At 44.9% G+C, this 23,656-nt stretch overlaps 1 protein-coding gene across 3 annotated transcripts in view; it reads right to left on the minus strand.

Moving 5' to 3' along the window:
- The window catches only part of LOC106658245 (transcription factor hamlet-like), a 62,698-nt gene that overhangs the window by 29,972 nt on the left and 9,070 nt on the right, over positions 1–23,656 (minus strand). For 2 of the 3 annotated variants that reach the window (XM_014380104.2, XM_014380103.2), the window contains exon 1: positions 14,087–14,390. The exons of the other annotated variant lie outside the window; for it this stretch is intronic. In XM_014380104.2, the coding sequence (XP_014235590.2) occupies positions 14,087–14,183 (97 nt within the window). In that variant the 5' untranslated portion in view covers positions 14,184–14,390. Of the gene's footprint in view, positions 1–14,086; positions 14,391–23,656 lie in introns of those variants that run through there. 3 annotated transcript variants of the gene reach the window in all.

Raw genomic sequence — 23,656 nt, forward strand, 5'->3', positions numbered from 1 at the left:
TTCATCGCTACCCGTCTTCGAGTGCGGCTTTCCTTTGAGAATAGTCATTAACGCTTGGATTTTTATTGATCCGCGCACTTTTTCCGAGATTAGCTGCCCTCTTATGGCTTCTCATGAATCAAGAGCCACGAGCGATCGCTCGAGTGGCTTTAAATTTTTATGATTTGAGAACTTGATTTCGGGTTTATGGAAATTAACGAGCTCTCCGCGCAGGCCCGACCGCATTGCGTGCTCAACGTGTAACCTACATACTGAAATGTACGCATATAAAGTCATCATCGAAACAGATGATTGCCGCGCGTGAAACTCAAGACTTTTCTGCGATTCAACAATGAGATTTATTTTTTCTCCCCTCGCGAACCTGCCTTGAAACCTGCCTGACCTCTAGAAACGCGTGTAAATACGTATGAAGCGAGAAAAGTTTGACGACAAACGGCAGAGAGTGAGAAGAAGCCACGACTGCCACGCGCTGACACATTTTTTCCTTCTTTTCTTTTTCATCGCCTGAATTGCCCATGCGACTTGTTGTTGTCGTCATAAGAAACGAGTATAGGCGTCGATGACGATGATGGTATTTTGTATGCGTACCTTGTTGTAATACGAATGGGCGCGAGGGTAGAAAAGCCTGAAATAAGGAAAAGACCCCACGTAGAGTCAGCCGCAAATACTCTCGGTCAGCGAGAGCAGAGACCCCCTCGCGATCGGACACTTGGAGCCGCGCGTCAAGTGGCCTGAGATTTTGGTGACTTTTTGTGGTTTCCCTCGTGGTTTTCTTCGACGTAACGTTTTTCCTTGTATATAATACATACATTTCGAGAGATTCGTGGTGCACAAACTAGACTGACGTCAAGATTCAGATGCAGAGAAAGAGAGAGACTTGTTACTGATGCTGTAACCGTTTTTAATGCAGATTATGTTGCAAAACTGGAAAAAAGCAGCTGCTTCGTTATTACATTGTACGTCTTAATTTTTAACGGTCGCGCTCGGTAAAGATTCGTTTTTTTCCTAGATCGAGGATGAAATAGAGAAAAAAAATTCGTTTCCAAGCCGGATTCGCTGCAGTTTGACGTACACGCATTTTGAAAGCAGCGATAAAGAGTGAGATTACCAATGACACTTTGCGCTCCTCGATTACAATATCATCATTATTGTCAATAAAATAATATCCGTTATCTGACAGACGAAAAATCGTCACGCGTATGTGCAAACATATATCACTGCTCGTCTGTACAAATGCGTTTGACTCGCGAAAAAAAAGTAATTCACGAATTCCACGTGTCTCGTGTAAGCGCGTTATGTATCCCGAAATAATAACAATATAATGTACGCGTTGTATTATAAAACGAGAGAGAAAACGAATAATATACGATAGCAATATAAGACACGGACTTTGCGGTACGTTTGATAATAATACACGGTAACAGCGCGAAACGAAACAAATCTTTGTCGTCGCGTCGACGTAGACGTCGTTGATGCGATACGGTGTTGGCGGAAAAGACGACGACTACGACGAAGAAGAAGACGACAACGAGTGCAGGAGGAAAAAAAACATGTGTCGCGTGGTTCGTACGAGCGCGTATACGTACGAGCGCATGAGTTTTATATTGTACTTTATAGCCCGAACACCCTATCATCGCCTCCAGGCTATATTTGCTAGTATGATTTACAGCTAGCGTTAAATAAGCCAATATCACCCTTTCTCATTTTGTCCGTATGCGTATATTTATTATGTCGCTACGCGCAAGAGGAAAAAAAGAAAAGAGAGAGACGAAAAAAATCTCCTACTTTTTTGTTCCTCTGCTTGGGTACGTGCGCGCGCGATAGTCACCCATTCACACGTGTCCCGGCACTCGTGCTGCATAATATAGCATACTATAAGTCGATCATTCGATCGATTTGAATAGTCAAATCGGCTCTCTCCTCTCTATATGTACGCGCTTTATTATACGCATGCTAACGCACGCGTACACATATATAGAGGCAGGAGAGAGCAAATATATATAGCACGCGATAGAGTTGAATGAAAAATTCGCTCGTGGGTAGGGGCTCGCTCGCGTGTGCGTGTATATGCATATGCTCGCTCGTGTGCCTATATACCAGTACACATAGTTTGAGGTAGTACATTTAAATAGATTGAACGAGAGAGAGAGAGGCTGGCGCGAGCCTCGCAGGTAAATTTAAAGGTACACGCATATACAAATAAGCCCTTGTGTGTTATATACTGTACACTCCGCAAGTTATATATCCGTCGCGTGCGCTGTCGATGAATGCTTAACATTTCATGAGCCGATCCGCGTGCGTACATTATACGCGCGTACATTATACTCTTTTTGGGATCGCTCGTGTATAGTATGGGCACACCGCGCGCGTCACTCATTCGGGCCAAATAGCGATATAATGCAAATCGTTTGTATTGGCGTTTCTGTTCCTTTTTTTCGCGGATTGCGTATGCATACGTAAGCCCGGAGAATAATACGTGTCCGTATTATCGACTCCATACATATTGTCATAGATGTGAGGCACAGCTACACATAGTGGTAAAAGGCTTAACCCGCGTATAGTTTATATATACTTGACGCTGCGCGTTTAGTATCGACGCGTGCAGCATCAAAGGCTCTATCAAATCTATATAATATCGGCACGAGAGAAACAAAACTGAGTGCGAGTGAGAGAAAGAGGAAAGTGCGTATGCTGCAATACGGGTATAGTAATATACGCGCGTGCAACTTCTGACACGTCGCCGTCGTCGTGCGATAGCTTCTCGTTCTCTTTCGCTTCGCGAGTAGCAGCGGCAGCAGAGAGTAGCAGCGGCGGCGGCTTCGTCGGGTAGCTATTAAACTGACAGAAACACTTGCCACCCCCTCAAAGCTTCTATATTCTAGCACGTCATATCCCTCGACTCCAGTCTCTCTCTTGGCTACCGCCGCCGCCGCCGCCGCCGCCGCCGCCGCGCGAGCGAGCTTATACACTTCCACCACGGCCAACGACGACGACGACGACGACGACGACGACGACGACTACGTCGACGGAAGAGAAAACTTGACTGAGAGAACGTCTGTGTGTGCGTGCGTATTATATAGCCGTGTTACGTTGCCAGTTCGCAACGAGATTATTAATATTTTTCACACCCCAAATTGTCTCTTTTAAGTTCTGGCCTGTGAGCGCGCCTGTCCGTGTGCTGCTGCAGGGGTGGTGGCACGCACGCACCCGACGATGATGCTGCTACTATGTACATACCCGTTGCCCGCCGAGAGAAGAAATTGCAAAGTAATTTTACACACAAATGCGTGCGTTTGACTGACGGCCGAGAGAGCGAGAGTCACGCGGTCAAAGGAGCCATCGCGCGTCCATGTCCGTTGCCGCGCGCTTTACAACGCGGCAGATAAAAGACTCGATCTACGGCTCTCGTTGCTGCTCATCTACCCAGGCGGTAGCAATTTTGCATCCACGTTGAGGCAACCCTGCTTCAACTTTCCAAACTCTCTGTTTTCATTGTTAAATACGTCACTCCGGATCCCAAACGGAGCCGCGCCATTATGAAGAGCTGATAAAAAGAATCAATAGAATCGAATCTCAATTACCGTCGAGCGTAGCGTCCGCGGCTCTTATTATAACTTTGCAATTGGTGTGCTGCGTACGCGCGTTCATCAACGGATCGATCCAGCATCCAACTTGGCTACAATAGCGTACATAGGTATATAACGTGGCTGCAGTACGCTGCTCTCGAAAGTCAGTGCCAACAATTCTCGTCTAGCAGTCGTCGATAAATATAATAATAGCTATATATGCAGCGCGGAATACAATAGCAGTCAGCGAATCGCAATAGTCAAACGCCTCTATGCGTGTGCTGTATATAGAACACAGGATGCGATACCCTCGACTCGTTAATAGACTCTTTTTTTCTTCTTCTTCTTCTTCTTCTTCTACTTCGGAGCAAAGGTGCGCGTACGAGTAGCAGTAGCAGCAGCCGTCAGTTGTCGCTATGCATGTGTATGTGTGCCATTGCAAGAGTACAAAATCGTTAAGTCGAGCGCGAGAGAGAATGCCGAGGCATGCACATAGGCCAGACGACGACTGCTACGACGAGATTGGCAGACGTACTGTACATACGCATACGTGTATGACGTTCGTCTTTCTCTCTCTCTCTCTGTCTCTCTCGCATAAAAAGAAGGCAAAAACGAGACGAGAGGCGTTCCCCGAGGTGAGGCAACAGAGAGAAACTACTGCAGACTCTTCCGTTGCCAACTTCCGGCGAAGCAGTAGCAGCAGCAGCAGTCAGGGCCCATTGTGGCGCGTGCCCCAAGCGGCCCATACAATCTTTCCTTCTCTCTCTCTCTCTCTCGAGTTCGTCGACGATGACGGCAACAACGACGACGACCCCCTTTACTTCTTCTTCTCTTCATCTTCTTGTTCTTCTTCGAGGCAGGGGGGCGGCCTCGTTGCCGCATACATATAGGTATAGGTACGCAACGAGAGCGCACATTGCCAGAGAGCAGCGAGTGTGCGCGCGCAAGCGAGAGAGAGAGAGAGAAAAATATCGCAAATTATAGATTCCAAGTACCGAGAGCAGAGGTATATAAAGAGACCGTTGCTCTCCATTCGCTATAAGGCAAAAACTCATATATGTGTGTGTAACCGAGTGCGTACACACTAATATGTCACTAGTTGAACTTGTTTATCAATGCTATATGCCGTGGAGAACGTGCCCCCTCTTTAGCCTTGGAGTCGCTGATTCTTTTTCTGTATCACTGCAGTCGCATTGATTCGATCTCAATTTTTTTTCTCTTTGTATTATCGCGTACGTATGCTGTACATTATTTTCTCGTTTCATATGCGGGCCTGCATCGTATAGGTACGTACATTAAAAGGTAACTTTTTTTTTTACATTTACTTTCTTTTCATTTGAGACTATGGACTAATGAAGCTTGTTATATCTAGATGTGACGCGATGTGTGCGTTTGTGCTGTGGCGAGGATCACAGCTTGATCTGCAGCCGCTAATTTTTCGACGTGTACCTTGATTTCGAGAGTCACTCGGTGTTGTGTGCGTTGAACGTTCACCGAGACACGACGAGCGAGCGTCACGCGCGTAGGCTCGAAAACTCTGCAGTTGTATAATATCCTTTGAGTTATACTCGAGTGCACTTAATTTTACAACCGTCGCACGTGATTATCTCTGCCGTCCGATCTTAACTTTGACGTTTCTCCCTTTTTTTATCGATGGATCTCTAGGCTAAAACTATATTATACGTGTAAGGGACGATCGTTGTCCGGATGGCGCGTGGGGTAGAATTGGCACGATCGCGAGGCTCGGCGAGGTAGTGGCGGGTTACGAGCTCGTTGCACGTATTGTAATGCATGTATTGCGTATGCGTACAAGTACATCGCATGTATAGAGCGGGAGCCCGGGTGCGGGTGCGAGTGCAGTCCGCAAAATTGGCCTGCCAGAGGGCGAGCTAGCTGGAGAGAGAGAGAGACAGAGTCAGAGAGCTCGACGAGCTGCGTGCAGGGCGAGGAAAGGGGTTGAGGCGCAAGGGCAGCTTGCAAATATTGGTGCATTAAGAATGCAGGCTAATTATGTTTTGGTACACCGCCGCTCGGTGTGTAGCTTCCGCCGCGAGTTTGCTCTCTCTCACTCGGTGAGCTCTCCACTATAACGCTGCTGCTGCAAGAGAGAGAGAGAGAGACCATTGTGATCAGGGCTTCGGCACACAGCCTCGGGGCCAACTGCTTGTTATATACCTCCAGAGCTGAGCTGTACACAGTGGCTGCTATTGCTCTGCTCGATGCGGACGTTAAATTAATTTTATCTCGTGCGTACGTCTGCGCATTAATTTTCAATTTTACCTCCGCATTATTCAAAAGTCGAACTCTGCTACTCACGGAGAGGATATATTACTTTTTAATTTATAGTCTTTCTAGAGAGGGAGTCTAGAAGAAGATCGCAAGCTTATGCGACCCCCTACACGCACATGTGCACGTGGTATAGTTGAATTTTATTTTCAAGATAACGGATCGTATATAGACAATATATAGAGCGACATAATCTCGACGTATTATGGGCGCAAAGGTTTCACTCGATATTCGATAATAAAGCCTGCGGCTGTTACCATTTCTCTCTCTCTCTATTGCTGCTCCTAATATTATATATAATACTCATATACACATTATTATAGATATATATTATAACGCGTGCGCTCGGCAAATTTCAGTTCTGCTCGCAGCAGCTTATATACAACGAAGGGTAGCGCCGAAAACTTGTCCAAAGATGTATATAGCTATACATACACTTGTGCTCGTTCACTGCGTCGCTCGCGCGCCCATGTATAAGTGTGTAAATGCGCGGCGGTGGTGGTAGCTCGGCCGGGGGAAGGAGAACAGATGTTTTTGAACGAACGCGCCCGAGTTACATCGTAATCTATGTTCCGCAACATCGTAATTAAGGAAAAATTGAGTAGAACAAGAGAGCAGAAAACTCGGAACTTTGACGTAATTCATCGGGTTTCTTGTCCTGTACATGCCTCGACCGAGTTCTGTTTACAGTACACATGCGATTCACGCCGGCTTATATGCGTAAACGCCAAACTTTGGCACGCACGGATTTTATTGTCTTTTCCTGCGATATAATGAAAATCGAAGCGTTGATTTATAGTCCTTGATATGAGATTTCGGACGCCGGTCAGTTACACTGGAATCGAGTCGCGACACTTTTACACGTCTTCTCGTCTCTCTTTCTCTCTTTTTCTTTCATTGCTTCTCTTCACTCCCGCATTTAGAATTCGTAAAAAAAAGTTGAATCTAAAAAGAGCGTGCCAAGTAGCTCGAATAGCCGCTCTCGCCCACGCGCGATAAAGTTTAATAAGGAAAGCTCTCTCGAGCTCGGTCTCGGGTTCGGAGCTGCGAGTGCAATTCCTGGGTTGCCACCGAAGCCCGGGTAAGAGAGAGTGAGTGAGAGAGTTGTCGATTCTATTCCGGCGCGAGGCATTGAAGAAAAAAGTCAGTCGTATTCGCCATGCTCGGATATATCCGCAACGCGAAGATATACAGCTCTTTTTCTCGAGCTCTGGCAAAGAGAGAGAGAGAATCGAATCTCCCGTTTGAAATCTCACGCCTGGGCCGTAAACAAGAATCAACAAAAGACTGACCTTCTCTCTAAGCTCTTTGCTGTTTTTTTCGCCTTCCTAGAGAGAAGTCGAGGCGTGCATGCCCTCGCCCCCACCTCCCTTCACTGCCACCACCCCCCGTTGGTAGACGCTCGCTCGAGATAAAGCGAAATTTAAAGTTTAAATCGGTACCAAGGGGTTATTTTCATTTGAAAAAGGAATGTGTATGTGCTGAGAGATCGTATGTAGCAGCAGCAGCAGCAGTACTGCCCACACTCGGCCCAGCTAGATATGATCTTCGGCCGCTCTTGGGATAATGTTTAATGGAAAAGAAAGAACATTTAGAGAAGTGCCTTTTTTCTCTCTCTCACGTGTTAGGCTACCAACTGCAGCTTACCATACTCACACATTTGGAATGGAAAATAAAATAAACGTTCGACGTTGGTCCGATTGATCCAAGAAATTGAACTTGATGTAAGTGCGCGTCGTGCGACGTGTTTTCTCGCGCAGCGAGAGTCACTTTTAAAAATCAAACGTGCTCATAGAAAAGAGGCAGGACAATGAAAGCCGATTCAGGTGTCAAATTATGAGCCCTGAGAGATACGACGAGAGAGAGAGAGAAACTGGTTTGCAATTAGGTTGACTCTCGCCGATCGTCGAGGACGTCGAACAAACGAGTTTCCACGCAGTACTCGACTAAGGCCTCTAACGACGCGCGAAGAAACAAGAATATTTGGGACTCGTTCGCAAGCAGCGGCGACGATGACGACAACGACTAGACCCCCCTGTGACAGAGCTAGATGCTGCATCGACGTGTATACACGGTCTCTCCTATTAATTCGGATCATCGCGTCTTTATTGCGAAATAAAATGCGTTATGCGTGCCAGTCTATGTGCGCATACAGTTGTTACATTGTCCCGGAACATAATAGAAGAAAAACGTTGATGTAATTTTTTTTCTAGTCGTCGCACACGACCGTGTGTCTACATGTGTGCGTCGTAGCGAGTCGCAAGTATTCCGGGTGCAGATAACACGTCCTATACGCTCGGACGTAAGATAAGCAATCGCAAATACACATGCATATATCGTATACAGAGGCGCGAAGAGCAAAATGTCATTTCTTTTTCGAGAAGAATAGCATCGACGTGATTCTATTATTAGCTAGCGCGAGAAGTTGTACCGCGTATACACCCCATTGCAAGCCAAAAACGAAAAAGAAAGCGAGAAAAAGTTCGGGGAGAAGCTATAAGCTTTCGAGAATCGAATGTCTCACTTGCATGTTGTATCGTGTCATATATTTATATGTGTATATTGGCTCTGTGTCTCTTCAAAAATCTGCAATTGTGGCAATTTACTGGCTAGAGAAGAGCTTGAAGTAAAAATAACGAAAATTGAAGGACACTTTTGCCATTGACACTTTCACGGTAGACGTTCACGATCGCAGCCTGGCATTACTCGAAGATAGACTGCGACAAAGTCGCGTCGATCTTTCTCTCTGTACTCACTCTTGTATCGCACTGCCTTATGCGCGTATATATAAACCCCTTAAATTTGGCGAGGCGCGATTCGCAGCCCTTGCGCGCAACGTACGATCCTCACGAAGGGTGTAAATATGATGGCAAGGCAGAAAATCACGTGACACGCTGGCTACACATACACATACAGCGGGATGTTTTTTTTCTTCTATTAATACCGTTTACAATCGAGCTGTCATTGAGACACTTTGCGCCCTGATGTGCGTATAATGTACAGGAGCGGTATAACACTGTTGAAGAAAAGTCGAGCGCTCTGTGTGTCCCTGCACCGATGCAAAAAGAAAACAATCATTTTTCGATTTAACCCTTTGAGGCTTCTTGCGCGTTATAATACGCGGCGCGTCTCGCGCTGCCAGAATATCGGATTACCGGTGGGAATTCGTATACCCATACATACGTGGCACATTATTATACGTATACACAGAAAGCTCGAATCATCGAAATTGTAAAATCCGAGCGTTAAAGTAAGCCGCGAAGCTTCTCTCTCTTCTGACGCATCTACGGAAAAGAGATTGCTATCGTACCTCCATGTCCTGGTAGTACAATACTCGTGTATCCGGATTATGAGCGCGATGAAAAATTGAAATAACGAAAAAGATAGTTTCCGACTGTTTGTCGTATCCACGACGTTGGGGGGATTTACTTTTTTTTCGCTTCTGCAGAACAGAAATTTTGGTGTATTAATTCGAGCGCGTCAGTAGCGTGCAGGTTTTTGCCTCATAGGAGGGTCCGAACTCAGAGAAGCACCCCATGAATATCGTTTGTGGTTAACCTGTGCATATACACGGTATTTTAAGCGCGAATTGTACAACGATTAAAGGAGGAAGTAGCTGGCCATTTTCGATGGATACAAGCCTGACGTAGACGCGTAGCATCGCGTGAGAAAGGCGTCACGCGAAAGTCTGACTTTTAGGTATAGTAGTAGCAACAACAACAACAACGGTGATATCTTTGAAACAATTCGTAAGCGACAACGAATGGAGAAGAAGAAAGAAAAAAGTAATATCGCACGATCCCGAGCTGTGCGCGGCAATAATTCACGAAACACTTGGCAATCGCCAGAGAGAATACGGCGAAGCGATATTTCGTCACCGGCTAAATTCGATTTTGATGGCCTGACGAGGCTATATATTATATTCTCTTCTCGCGAAGAGCCAACAGTAGAAGAAGAGCGCATCGCGTGCGTGGGTGGGTGACTGTAAGTGATACTTGCACTGCTCGTAGCTCTCTTTCTCTTTCTCTATTGGCGTTATTACTAAAGTGATAAATAACCGACGATTGGATATTAGGGTGTGAGCGCGGGACGCGGTAAACTTTAGAAAATATTTAATTTTCCATTTACGGCGCGATCGGGTGTAAATATATAACGCGTAACATAGCGTAGTATAGTAGCAGTATAAGCAGTCGATAACTGATGGCTGGCCGTAATAACCGCGCCTGCACTGCAGTAATTTGTATTTTATTTAAAAGTTACTTTTGATCCCGTACGGCGCAGTTTCGCATAAACACGGGGCGACGAGATCGTCGTGGTAATCAATACTCACCAGCCGACTGTGTATCCCAACTCTCGTGTACGTATGCGTGTATTTGTGTGCGCGTGTGGTATTCACGAGGAGAGTTGCAAAGGTGTCGAAACATGCGCGCACAGCTGCATGTATATAGTACACATACTGGTGGTATGTTACACGGCGTGCGATGGACATCAAACGATCGAATTATATTGGCCCTTTGATCAGTCCTCTGTCATATTTCGATGACTCTTGACGCCCTCTTCGCTTCAGCAGCAGCAGCAGCCACAGCGGTATAAGCTCGAGTGCGAGGAAAAAAAAATGACCTTTCACAGCTCGCTTAGAGCAGTCTACTCTGAGACCGACTCGTATCAAAACTGAATTTTTAATTAATAATATATTGCGTGAATTAATCTATCATTACATCGATTTTAGATGATAGAAGTGAAGATTTATGTAGGTTGGCGGCGATGGCGCGGAACACCAAAGTTCTTGTGGCGTATGGCGTGATGTAGTCTATATATCTAAGCGACATTTCCTACATGTATGGATGCTTGACACACATCACACGGGGCACGTCGAAGGAGTCTAGAGGCCATCGACCAAATGGCTTACACTGACTCGCACTCTCGGCATAATATGTTTTTCCGAGCTTTTTCCTATCGATATAGATATATTACCTATATATGACGATGCCACCCGCCACTCAGTATATAGAAAAAAACCTGATATATAATCCTGGAGCTGGTGTGTTCACCTCATACAGGCGACATATCCTGAAAGTTTCATCGACGCGCGTCGAGTCGGTAATCGCCGTGATAAATCAGTAAAATCAGTTAAATAAAACGTATAATAAACAGCGTATATGGTATTGCAGCAATGACGTTTGTGCAGTGAGTACGGCACAAACCACACGTTTACTGCGTACCACGCGTCAAAACCTCGAGAATCAAATCAATTCAACGCGCGTTAAATACTCCTCTTTTCATGTCTCTCTCGTTCTCTTTTTCGCCCTTCCTAATGGGATCTCTCACTTTGGCTTTGGCTTACTCTCGCCCACCCACAAGCTTTGACGCGTAATTGCTGGAATCTCCGCACACAAGCTTGCAACAGAAACAGCAGCAGCAGTGGCAGAGCTGCTATAATAATAATATACCCCACAAACGCGCAAACTAAGCATCAACCCACGCACGGGACGAGTTTCGTGTGCCGTACTACAGTAAAAGGGGCCACGATCGCTGCGCGCGCGTACATATATCTGCTGCTGCTGCTTGTATATACGCTGGCGTGCAGCAACCCTTGACGCGCCGCCGATCCAGTCGGAAACTCTTCGCCGACGACGTTTGAACCATTTATTACGGCGAGTAATCTCTTCTCGAGACACGATGGATGGATCGCGCTGCGTACGTAGAGCTTCCGAAATTTTCTATCTTTCTCTCTCTCTCCCTTAACACTTGGGCGAACGGCCGTGCTGTATTATCTCGTTGTGGTATACGGAAGACTTACGATCTTGATTTTATTAAGTCAAGTTAGAGAATTGATAGCTAGCTGTTCTATTAACAAAGTCGCGAAGAAATACATAAATCAAATTCGTACAAATTGTGGAGCTTGCGTTATGTCTGCTGCACGTACAGGACAAGTACAGCGCTTGGATGCAGTTGTACGAAATTTCTCTTTCTTCCCTTTGCGATCTGCGGTATACCGAGCTCCTATATGCAGCCATCGAGACGAGGAGATTTTAATTGGTCGTTTAAATCGCTTACACTTGTAAAAAAATCCTCATCGCCCACAGCAGACTAAGAGAGAGAGAAAGACACGATAAACCAATGCGAGACGAGGCACACGCGCAGATACAATACAGACCGAAGCTAAAGCAAAGTGCAGCAGCCCGCGTGCACATATCATACATTCGTCAAGTGGTGCGAGCTTTTATACCAGCAGCAGCAGCAGAGCCTAGTGCTGTGGATTCGTTTCGCGCACGAGGGTTTAAACGACGAGCCACTAGAGAAAACGATCCCTTATACAGCAGTAGTACGTCGTATATATGGAGTACTGGGCGCGGGCGCGTGTATGCCCGCGCGTACTACCCACCACCTCCCGCACTCGATTCTGCACTGGATGCTCTTTTTTAAGCTACGAATGCGAAGCGCGTCGATGACGACTATATATACGTATGTACGAGTGCATTTACACAGATAAATCGCTTCGATAGACAGATGGCTAATGTTTCAAGATTTCTCTCTCTCTTCTCGCGAAGCTTTGATACAGGAGAGTGCACGCGACCACATGTCCAATTGCTCATGATCACTGCGGATAATAATGTAACGCGCGTGTGCCTACATGTGTAAATGCCATTCGTATATAGAGTACCGCACGCACAATTGCTCTATATATTCATGCCCGAACGTTAAATCCTATACGTATGCCCGATTGTTAAATCCTACTACTGTAACTATATTTGCAAATCCTCTTTGATGTTGGTGTGCGCGTGTGTATGTACCTATATGTGCTTGCGTATACAGCAACTCGAGTTCCGTATGTGTATCGCGAGCTCGTATGAAAGAAATCGTTTAAATTGTTTATTAATGTCGTGCTGTCGAAATACAAATAAAATATCGTATGCATGTATTCGGATCGACGACCCGACGTTCCGAGTACAATAATAAGCCACTTGCTGTCAATTTTCTATTTTTTTCACGAGTGTATCACATATAAACCACAATAGACTCTGAGTAGACCATTAAAAAGACCTTTTTTTCTCATCAACGAGTGTGAATGGGATATTAAACGTTTCGTTTTTCGGAAAAAACCTTTCCGAAAATCGAGTCGAGAGTTCGTACGCGGGCGCGCGATAAAATTAAATTCAAAGTTGATGCGCGTACGAAGAAGCTCGAGTCGCGATATATATACGCTACATATAATATTATAATGTGTACGTAACAGGTCGGCGTGACAAATTTTCACGGCCTGTGCACGTGTGCTCGGCGAGCGCGGAGGAGTCGGAAAATACATTAGCGATGCACGTGACGGTATATCGCGCTCGTCTCTCTCTCTCTTGTGCTGTGTGACAAAAAATTTTATGACAACTATATATGTATAGAACGCGTATATACTATAGCCGGAGCGCGAAAAGTTAGAATCACCGAGTGGCGTATATGTAAGCGTCCCCTCTAATGGATTTCACTCATTTTTCTCTCCCCGCGAGGTGCACCTCGTTCTCTATATACAGCTATATACGTGTGTGTCTCTGTGTGCTTGTATGCATGTGTTCGCGTGTATGTGCGTCCAACACCCTATATACTTGTTTCTCACTGCCGCTTTATTCATTCCTATTCACGACATAGCTGGCAGAAAAGGTCGTTACGGCTGCGAATCTCTCTCTCTTTCTCTCTTCTGTATACATATATCGATGTCGAAAAATGTATTCGAGGGCATTTCGTTTTATTCGTCATTCACGACGACGTCGATTCTGTTTCGTTTTTCCAACATAACATACCATAGACGAGCGAATGTCGGCCGTGGCGCTTCATTGGCCGAATCGATGCGCTTAGTAAAGCACTGCACAACCGCGCCTCATAGCCTTGGATATTTAAACACGGCAATTATAATTGCGCCTGTGCGGGTGAACGACGTGCACTGAAAATAGATCTGTCAGTTCTCTACTGAGTGCGCAGATCGGATAAACAATACTTTATCGCGCGGGAATTTTTCTGCCGGATTGAATTTTTCACTTTTCCTTCTTTTCCTATTATATGTACGACGATAAAACGCGAGCGACCGGAGCAGAGCACTCGAGATAATGCCATTGTATATAAAAGTGAACCTTATCATCTGCCCGATTCCTATTTTTCTTCGGCGATCGAACGATCATTCGTTGCGTATAAGTAATCGAAAAGACGACACATTTGGGATCGTAGTTGTTAATTGATTCAAAACTCACCGAGCAGTCCATCGGGGCAGAGACACGAGCTTTTCGTTTGGCTATTCCTCCTCCTTTTGAAATACAAAACCGATAACCGGTGACAAAGCGCGACCATGATGACGATCCAAGTGTAGACACGTATGGATACGATAAAGGTGTATCATTGATCCTTGAAACGACAACGAATCCGCGAAAATGTGCGTCGCGAGTGCGAAAAGTGCCCCGACTCGGAGCAAAGTTCACGAGCTACTGCCGATATAATGAACGCGCGCCGCGTGTTTCCACGTGAGGCGCACACGATGCGGATCGTCGTTGCGGATGTATACAATGTACACTCGCTGTGAAAGTATTGCACATTCGCTCGATTATTATATTCTTACGTCGCGTCGAGTGCTCGTCCGCGCTACGCTCGATTAGACGCGCGAGATAAGCCCACGGCCGCGACGAGCTCAGAGTCTTATCGCGATTTCGCGAGACTAATCTTCGCGACTCGACGCATCGAATGGCGACTCAGACTTGTGCGTTACATATATGATTTACTCATTTTATCCGCAATAAGATCTGCGAGTAATCATGTGTGTGTAGATGATCTGTTATAGTGATTGAACACAATGTACCTGAGAAAATTGCATGTGTACAATGTGCAGTGATTGTACAAATCATTTGCATGCATATAATATATTAAATCTTTGCCGTCAACCCTACAAAAAATGAGCTAAAATCAAAAATTAAAGTTGAGAAACAGAATACATAAACAAATTACTATCACTTTCTGGATTTCGTTTAAAACCATGCCTCGAAATATATACATTTATTTTTACTTTACCACTTGCAGATTTATGCATAAGGATACTCGCCATCTAGTGGTGGATGCTGGCTTTAATGATGATGTAATGTCATCATATACCTACATTATTTTAATGAACCAAAAAGATTTAGTTACAATCGTAAACTTATTTTGATTGAAAAGGATTTTTTCAGTGATGATTTATGATTTACTTACTAGGTTAAAAATTCAATTACAATTAAAGTCAGCCGTCACCACTAGATGGCAAGCATCTTTATTTGTAAATCTGCAAGTGGATAAACAAAAAGAATTGTATAAAACAAATCATGGGGTCACAATTTACATAAATAAATCTGTGAAAACTTCTAAAAGTAAATTTAAATCAAATTTGAAGAATTCAACATTCAATTTAATGTAAAATTTATGTAAAACGATTTATGAAAGAATCTGAAATCAAATTAATTTTAAAGCTTTTGGTTGAAATTTAATTCATCTATGTGGAGTTAAACCCTTACTTCACTTTTACATTAATTTTAATGTAAATGTTTTTAACATAGCAGGGAAAAGCAATAAATACTAAATTCTTAGGGACTGCTCTTTGCTCTTACATATGTATCATATAAAATAGATCGCCAAGCTCTGCCGTTTGTGTCAAGTGAAAAAGTAGGCTAAAAATACCCTTAGCCGCGTCGTTAAATTTGCGTATCTGCTGGCTGGCGCGTAATTGCAGAGAGCGGCGTTGGCGACGGCGGCGCACTGCGCAGCAACACACGGCCAAGTTTGATGTGTGCAATGTATATTAGGGAGAGCTGCTCGAGATCCATATACTGGCCGAGCCGCGAGGCAAAATGTGCACGCAAGTATTATTATGTGCTGCAAGAGAACCGATGTCGATGTAATTGAATCCTGCTGTGCTGCACATACACATGCACACACACACACATACACACACACGCATAGAGAGCTCGATACGCGCGACCTTATCTCGAGCTTCCATATATGTACGCGCGGGGTGTATAATTCAAGCCTCTGAAGTGTCTCTTTAATCTAGGATACTAATAAACATGGCACAGTGGTTTATGTAGACTAAGGGAGGAAGGCCACCTGTGCCGGGCGACGAGTTTTGAGCCCACCGCGCGTGGTACAAGCGATCGAGCTTACATTAAGATAAGATATGTGACGATGTGCACTAAGAGCCTCAATCACGATGGGGTTGAGATATACGCAGCAAAATAGAGAAAGATTCTCTTTATACGTAACGAAGCCCCAGAGACGCGACATCGAGTTGTTTACTTTGCCGCAGGAGCTGTGTGCTTTGAACACGATCACGATGGCTACCAGCTTGCTTTGTTCCAAAAAGCGTTCATATTGTTTTATAAGGTCTTGCGGCCAAAGCATGCGGTGGTTATTGTCTCGATGATTCAATTTACGAGGGGCGAACTTTGATCTCGCAAAAATTACTGAAGAGTCTTCGCAACTAACTGAATTTTCGGCCAATCGTTATCTGTAATCAATTTTAACGCAACGCAACGAGTTGAAAAATCATAAAATTTAATACATCATTATATGCAGCTCGAAGGCGTGCGTTGTTTGATCGATGGATCGTGATTGTTTCACAGGAAATTATGCATGCACATCGTAGTGCGTGTGCTGTGTATGTATACGTGTGTCGAGGGTGTCGGTGCTTGACGTGGTCTAGCCTCATCCTGTCATGCCATTATCTAGCTCTTGCTCTTGCATCGATCGTGTTTCGTTTCCAGCCCACTCACACACACACACACATATACACACGTACACACGAGTACATTTGTTGTCTATAAATAAGTTTGCTGCAACTCATGCAGCTGCATATGTATATTGTCTAGTACTCGCGAATAGTTGCACGTGAGCTCGGCTAAATTTCTCCTCTTTTGACATCGATTACGACGACCCCCTCAAGGATAACTGCATAGGATCCAAATCAGCTGTAACTTTTTTTCCTTCTACTTGAAAAATGAAAAAAAAAAAAATCAAACCAAACGCTGACTCGCGTGCCCTAATAGAGGTAACTTTCTTCTGTCGCGCTTCCTTTGTGCGCAAGTAGCTATAAAAGAAGAAGAAGAAAAAAGCAACAGCAGTATAGTAGAGGCCACAATAAAAGTGGGTGTAAACGATGGCTCGCATGACGCGCGCGCGCCGCTCTCTATATAATAATGCGAGCCATGCAGTACTATATGTTCGCGCTCTCTTCTCCTTTAATTTTTCTTACGTACAGGAATATAAGAAGGAGCGAGTCGAAAAGACGAAGAAAGTGTCATTGACTGCGCGCGGGGGCACACATACCGGTAGAGAGAGAGAGATCGTCGAGGGGCTCGAGCTCGCAAGATGTGTCGCGTGCCGAGACCAAGGAGGCAACTTTATTCATATTGTAATCAGGTCTGCTGCTGCTGCAGCCTATGTAGCTCACACCCTTACAAGATGCTGATATGCCTACATTTGCGCTTACGTATATCGCGTATGCGATTCTATTGTGATCGCTTCGTGTGCAGCTCATATACTTATGAAGCTGGTATACGTGTGCGTACGTAATTCTAGAAGATCGGTTAACGCCCACACTCGAGTCGTCTACTGTATGTAAACGTACGGACCCTCGCGAGCTCTCGAGATCATCGCATCGCATCTCTTGTACATACACGTTCGACGGCTAACACTGCATTTATGTATTGGCAAAACTGGCCAGTTGTGTTTTTCACCGATGCAGCCGGCAGTGACTCGTTTTCTCTCTCTGCACGCATTATACACTCTAGAACCAGTCATAACTTCTCGCTTATCTTGATCGAAGCTCGCATCTGCATATGAGTATACGCTTTTTACGTACGTATTCGCCTCAATTCGCGTCTCTTGACTGAATTAAAATTATTTACTCTACGTAGTATACACTTAGCCTCGGGTGAACTATCACAGACTGTTCAACATTTTTATATCGATTACGGATAATTACGTGTCGCTCATACATAGTTACAAGCGCCTCGTGAGAAATTTTTATCATTCGCATATAAAGTCACTTGGGGAGGAAAAAGTGGATAATGATGATGTTTAACACGATTTATTACAGACTGCGATGTACGCATAAAAACACATAGAGCTTATGCTCGATTATTATACATGGGCAAATATATGGAGAGGAGCCACCGAAAAAGTGTCACCATATGTCGCTACGAGCTCGAGTGTATGTCGGTGTACAGTTTTGATGGAAAACTCCGAGTGGTAGGCGTTGTTTTTTGGAGAATCGATTAATAGCTCGATAGAACTGTATTATACGAGCGTGTACGCAAATGTCATAAATGTCAACTTATTGTGGATCATTTTTCTGATAAATATTGACAATTTCTTCTCAAAATTTTGCCCCTTTTCAGATATTTGATTTTATTCTTTTTTTTTCTTCATCAAATTTTTCTTTTCTCACCACTGAACATTAATATATACCTTCAAGTATCAATCAGTGGAGTGATCAATAGCTGTTAGAATTAAAAGATATAAAAACGAAATAAATATTCAAACGAGCCACAGTTACCGCATGAATAACAAACTGGCTACGTAGCTGAATCTCATCTTTCAATCCCAAGTATCTAAGGTATATAATTCAAGTCTGGGCTTAACGCGGGGTAACGCCTCGTTATATTCGGGGACGGTACGGACGCGCGCGTGCCTCGCGATTAACATACACAAATTCATATGCTGTCACGAGCGACGAGAGAGACATTGCCGAGCATCGTATGACTTCTTTATAATATTAATGTACACAAACTGCGCGAAACAGTAGCAGCAGCAGCAGCAGAAGCATCGGGGGATAAGAGGCGTGACGACAGATGCAACTCGCTTCTTTTTTCGCTCTTGCTCTCTTCTCTCTCTATCGATCACCCCCTCTCGTACGTAATGGGCGTACATTTCGAAGCAGATATCCACGCGTGTACGGCGTGATTTTTTTGCGTCTGTCTCGTGCGTATACTGTAGCTGCGCGATGATCTCCGCCGCTGATATTAAAGCACATGTATCTAGATATAATGTACGGCGGCGCGTGGTTTTCTCGCTCATTTATGTACCGAGATGCAGCTTTACATATTAAACTGGGCGCATACTGCAAGCATCGCAATCGGCGAATCATATGACCAGGCGCGCGTGCTACTGGTGTTTTTGAACTTTACAGCTCATTTTGTTCCGGGGGGGAGATCGCCAGCTCCGTTGCCGAGTAGTTTCGATGCTTTATCGCATGTATAGTCGCACTCGATGTGTACGTACGTGCGTGTAATACGTATCAAACCTTTTGTTCTCCTACACGGCTATGTATGTATAATATTATATACGTATTGTATGAGCATATCATAGATTGAGACACGACGGTATATATACATATAGGTATAGGTACATGCGTATGCACGCGGACGAGCCGGCGTTATTATTATATACATTGTGCGTCAGTGTTGCAAGCCCCGACCTTTGACGCACACGAGGGTCTTATTCAGTCGTATAATCATAATTCCCAGTCTCTCTCGCTCTACTTCGCGTTCTTATCTCTTGTAATACGCTGCCAACGATTCTTTGTGGAGCGCAGTAGCAGCGTCTGGCTAATAGCCTTTACCGATGTACTCGTAAATATAGATGATCGCGGCAGATTTCTCTACTCGGGGGTTGTGGCCTGGCTGCTGTGCGTAGATTTATCGCGCTGGCGCAGCATCGATAATTGTTTCGAGGTCGATGCAGAACAAAAAGCGAGCGATAGAAAAAAAATAAAGATCGAAAAGATTGCGTTGATCGATCGATCGATCGAGCGACACTTTCAGCCCTCCACTATATATAGAAACAATGGCATGCAGATAATTGAATCATCTCTCGGCTGCACATTGAGAGTGAATGTTGCTTGTGTACAGCCGACAGGCACACGGGACGAAATAATAAAAAGGCCCATGAAAAGGGAAACATCAAATTAGTGCGTGTGCGAGTCTCTGTGTATACAGTACACAGAGAGAGAAGATGTGTGCACAAAAGAAATACATAGGGTCGTAGTCGTCGTCGCTCATTGAGTGTGTCTTCGCGCTCAGACAAACACATAATAGCGGTGGGATGCTCTCTCTCTTGGATGCGCGCGGATGCGAGAGAGAAGAGAGCTCGAGCTACCGCACGATATAATGTTTAAGTACATAAACGCGCCACGCGCGCACATAATGAAGCGTGCAACGAGTGAGAGAGAGAAAGAGAGGAAGCGTTTACATGCACGCTTTACCCTTGTATACATGCATGTTATATACACACTAGTGGTGAAGAGAAGAAGAAGAAGAAACACATGGTAGATATAAAAATCTAATCGAGCGCCCGTGAAAGTGAAGAGCTCAACGCGGACGAAACCAGAGACAGTGTACAAAAGAAGACGAAGAAGAAGTAGAAGAAGAATAATAAGATGAAGTGCAGGGAGAGCAGAGGAGACAAGTATTACAGTACGAGCGCATTGACGCGACAAACACGCGCGCATACAAACAGCCACAACAATAGAGGATGGACACACAAAAAAAGCGATACAAGCAACAGCCCTCGGATCGCAGATTTATATCATTACAGCTGTTGATGCTGCTGCTGCTGTGCGTTGTCTAGCTATTTTGACGAAAGTGTTAATACGAAATTGATGAACGAAGACGCTGTGTCGAGCGAGATGAGGAAAATTTTTATAATAGGTAAGCGCGAAATGTTTTCAAATATATAAATCAAGAAATTAAAAGTACGCGAGCGAGGAGCGAAAGTCTATTAACACATGGTTAATTTGACATGAAATTGCCGATGGTACGAAAAGTAACACCGCATTAACGCGGGCTGCAGTGCTGCGTGTCTGTGCGCTTAGTGTACACTGCGTGTTATGTACGCACAGGCAGTACACAATGGGACAGACAATAGGCAAGGGCATCGAGTTGGCTAATTTAGGGTGAAAAAGCATCGCGCGTCAGATGTTCCGCACTTACAGACTCGTTCGCTCGCTCGGGCTAAGATCATGCCTTAATGTATTTACGTGCGCTGTTGTAGTACACATTTTATATATATCGCGTCGACGACGACGACGACGACGACGACGGGGCCGATGATGCGCTACACACATAATATCGCCCAGTGCACGCAGGGAGCGGGTTTTGCGCCTCTAGCGGTGAGGCAGCTCCAGCGACGATCTCCCGGAGAAGGGTGAGATTTGTCACGTGTTGTATGTATCATTGTCATTCGATGCCCGGTGAGATTAAGCTAATTTCGCGCACATGTCCGCTCGAGCAAATCTCTCTCTCTCTCTCTCTGTCTGTGTGTCTCCCTCTCCTTTTCGCGCATTATCATCCGGCGTGACGATCTTTGCGTGATACACGAAACCACGCGCACGCGAAAACCCTTGCGTATACGTCCCGATGGGGATTCGATGCGGAATATTAGTTTCTCGTTGGATGCTATTCTAGAGCTGAACTGCTATTGCTTATTTTTGTTGATGAGCGCGTCGATGCGTCTGCACGATATTGTATTCGTTGATTAATTTTGGCGATTATATTAATTTTTCTGGGTGTTGGACGGATGTGTCGTAAATCTGAACATGGGCTCATCTTCGCCGAAAGGATTTTATGGACACATCCAACTTGTCATGGATGCACACATTCAATGGACAAATCGCTTTGACGCGCATAATGGAGACAACACAGATGAGCCGTCGTGTTATTTTGAGAGATTATAATTCGAAAACCATATGCCCACGCGCCTGTATAATGAAGTATTTCCCTCGCATTTAGTGTTTATATAAATATGACAATCGTGCGTATCTGTTTGTGCCTCTTCCTCGTGATTTAGACTGAATTCGGTGTGACACACAAACGTACACACAGGAGTGACACACATCGCATCCCTATATGTATAGCACCAGCGCGAGCTCTAGTACTGCTCCTGCCTAGATGCGTCCTACATACCCCTCATCTGTTCACGGTTTACTATTACGCAAAGTCAACCATATGGTTCGGGAGAGCTTATGTAGTAGTATACACTACAACGTGGGCCGCTCGTTTGCTTCGCGCGCCGATTCGACGCATGTGTCTCGAGTCCAGTCGAGCGTGTAATAGCCCTATATATACGCGCTTAAAGCTCTTTCAATATAGCGCAGTGCACAGCACACTCGAGGCATTGCTACTGAATAGCTGGTTTATACGCACTAATTGTACATTTATTTTTCTAATGATCGGCTGCGACGTGTGTCTTATCTTACCCGGCGAGTTTTTCAACGAAGAAAACAGAATTATGAAATTACGCGAGGCGCGCGTCGTGCAAAGATATTGCGAAGGAAAAACCAGCGCGAGACGAGTCGAGTTATTGAATCATAAGTCAGTCAACCGAGTCATCATTAGCCGCGGTGCAGCGACACACGTCCAAGAGATGTGTGCATAATATGCATTGACGGCGCGTCGCACCCAAGTGATATAGTACAATAATTAGGAAGTCGTAAAGAGTCGTACAGAGCGTGGAGCTTTAAACATTAGACATAGAGAGAGAGAAAGAGAGAGGCCGGATGACATGCGTGTCACTGCCATACAGTCGCTCTTGGAAGGACTTTACGAGAGAATCTTCGGAAAAGGAAATATCCGTATACACGCGTAGATACAATACGCCTCTACTAAGGAAAGTGCAGTGAAAAAAAAAAACAACTAATGAAGAGTCCGACAAACGCAATTACCCAGCCAGGCTAGGTTTTTCTGTTTCCCTCTGCGCTCGAGAGGACTCTACGTATGTTAATATTGTTTGTTTCTCTTCCTCTTTCCCGAGAAGCTTTTTTCACGCCTAATAATTCAAGAGCATACGAGTTGTTCAATTTATCTTGATACGTTTTTGCGGGCCAGCCGACGCGCTGTTCTTTGAAGACCTGCAGCGTGACGAAGAAGAAGAACAAGAAGAGAGAGAAAGACCTGTGCACGAGATGTGTAAAAGTATTGCAGCACACACCTTGCGCGATGCGGAATCACACATGTATGTACAGAGCAGTGGCATAGGATACGTGTACAAGAGGGAGTGAGAGACTGAAAAGCAAAGCAGAAGAGCGAGCCTCATGCACAATGAGCGAGAAATAGACACGTCAAACAGATAGACCTTCGCGAGCCGGTGTAAAGCGTATACTCACGTATGTAATTCGGTCTTACACACACTTATTGTGCAGGTTCATTCATTTGTTCCCACGCGTGCGAGAGCGCCACAGACAGAGAAGAGGCTAGAAGGAGTTTTGCGTTTGAAGGAAAAGAGAGAGAGAGAGAGAAAAAAAAGGAAGATGAAGAGGGAGAGGAACTCGAGCATTTAAGGACGAGTGTAAGTGAGAGAGAGGGAGATGAAAAAAAGCGTACCCGCGTGTCATTTGACACATAAATGTATAAAACACAGGGTGAGTGAGGAGTGCGCGCGAGAGAGACAAGGTCCTAAAAACTTGATTATTCGCGAGCTACGCTACTTTTTGTACCTCACTCCCGAACTCGCTGCATTCCCGAGTACACGAAGCTACACACGAGGTATGAGAAACTCGCAAATCCTCTCGTGGTTCCCATGATCGGAGAGGAGAGTAGTTTACATACCTTCAAGAATTCCTCCTCCTTAATATCATACGTATAAGCTACCAAAAATCTCGGTGACAGATAAATTTACCAGCTGTCCACTATTCTTAACATAAATTGATCAAACGACGTATGCAAAAATCAATCGCATACGATATTTTATATTTTACCGCGGAGCGCGTGACACAGATGCCGCTGGCGTATATGCCTCGAAAAAGAGCG

This window comes from Trichogramma pretiosum, unplaced genomic scaffold, assembly GCF_000599845.2.
Source record: "Trichogramma pretiosum strain Unisexual culture from Peru unplaced genomic scaffold, Tpre_2.0 scaffold104, whole genome shotgun sequence".
Lineage (NCBI taxonomy): Eukaryota > Metazoa > Arthropoda > Insecta > Hymenoptera > Trichogrammatidae > Trichogramma > Trichogramma pretiosum.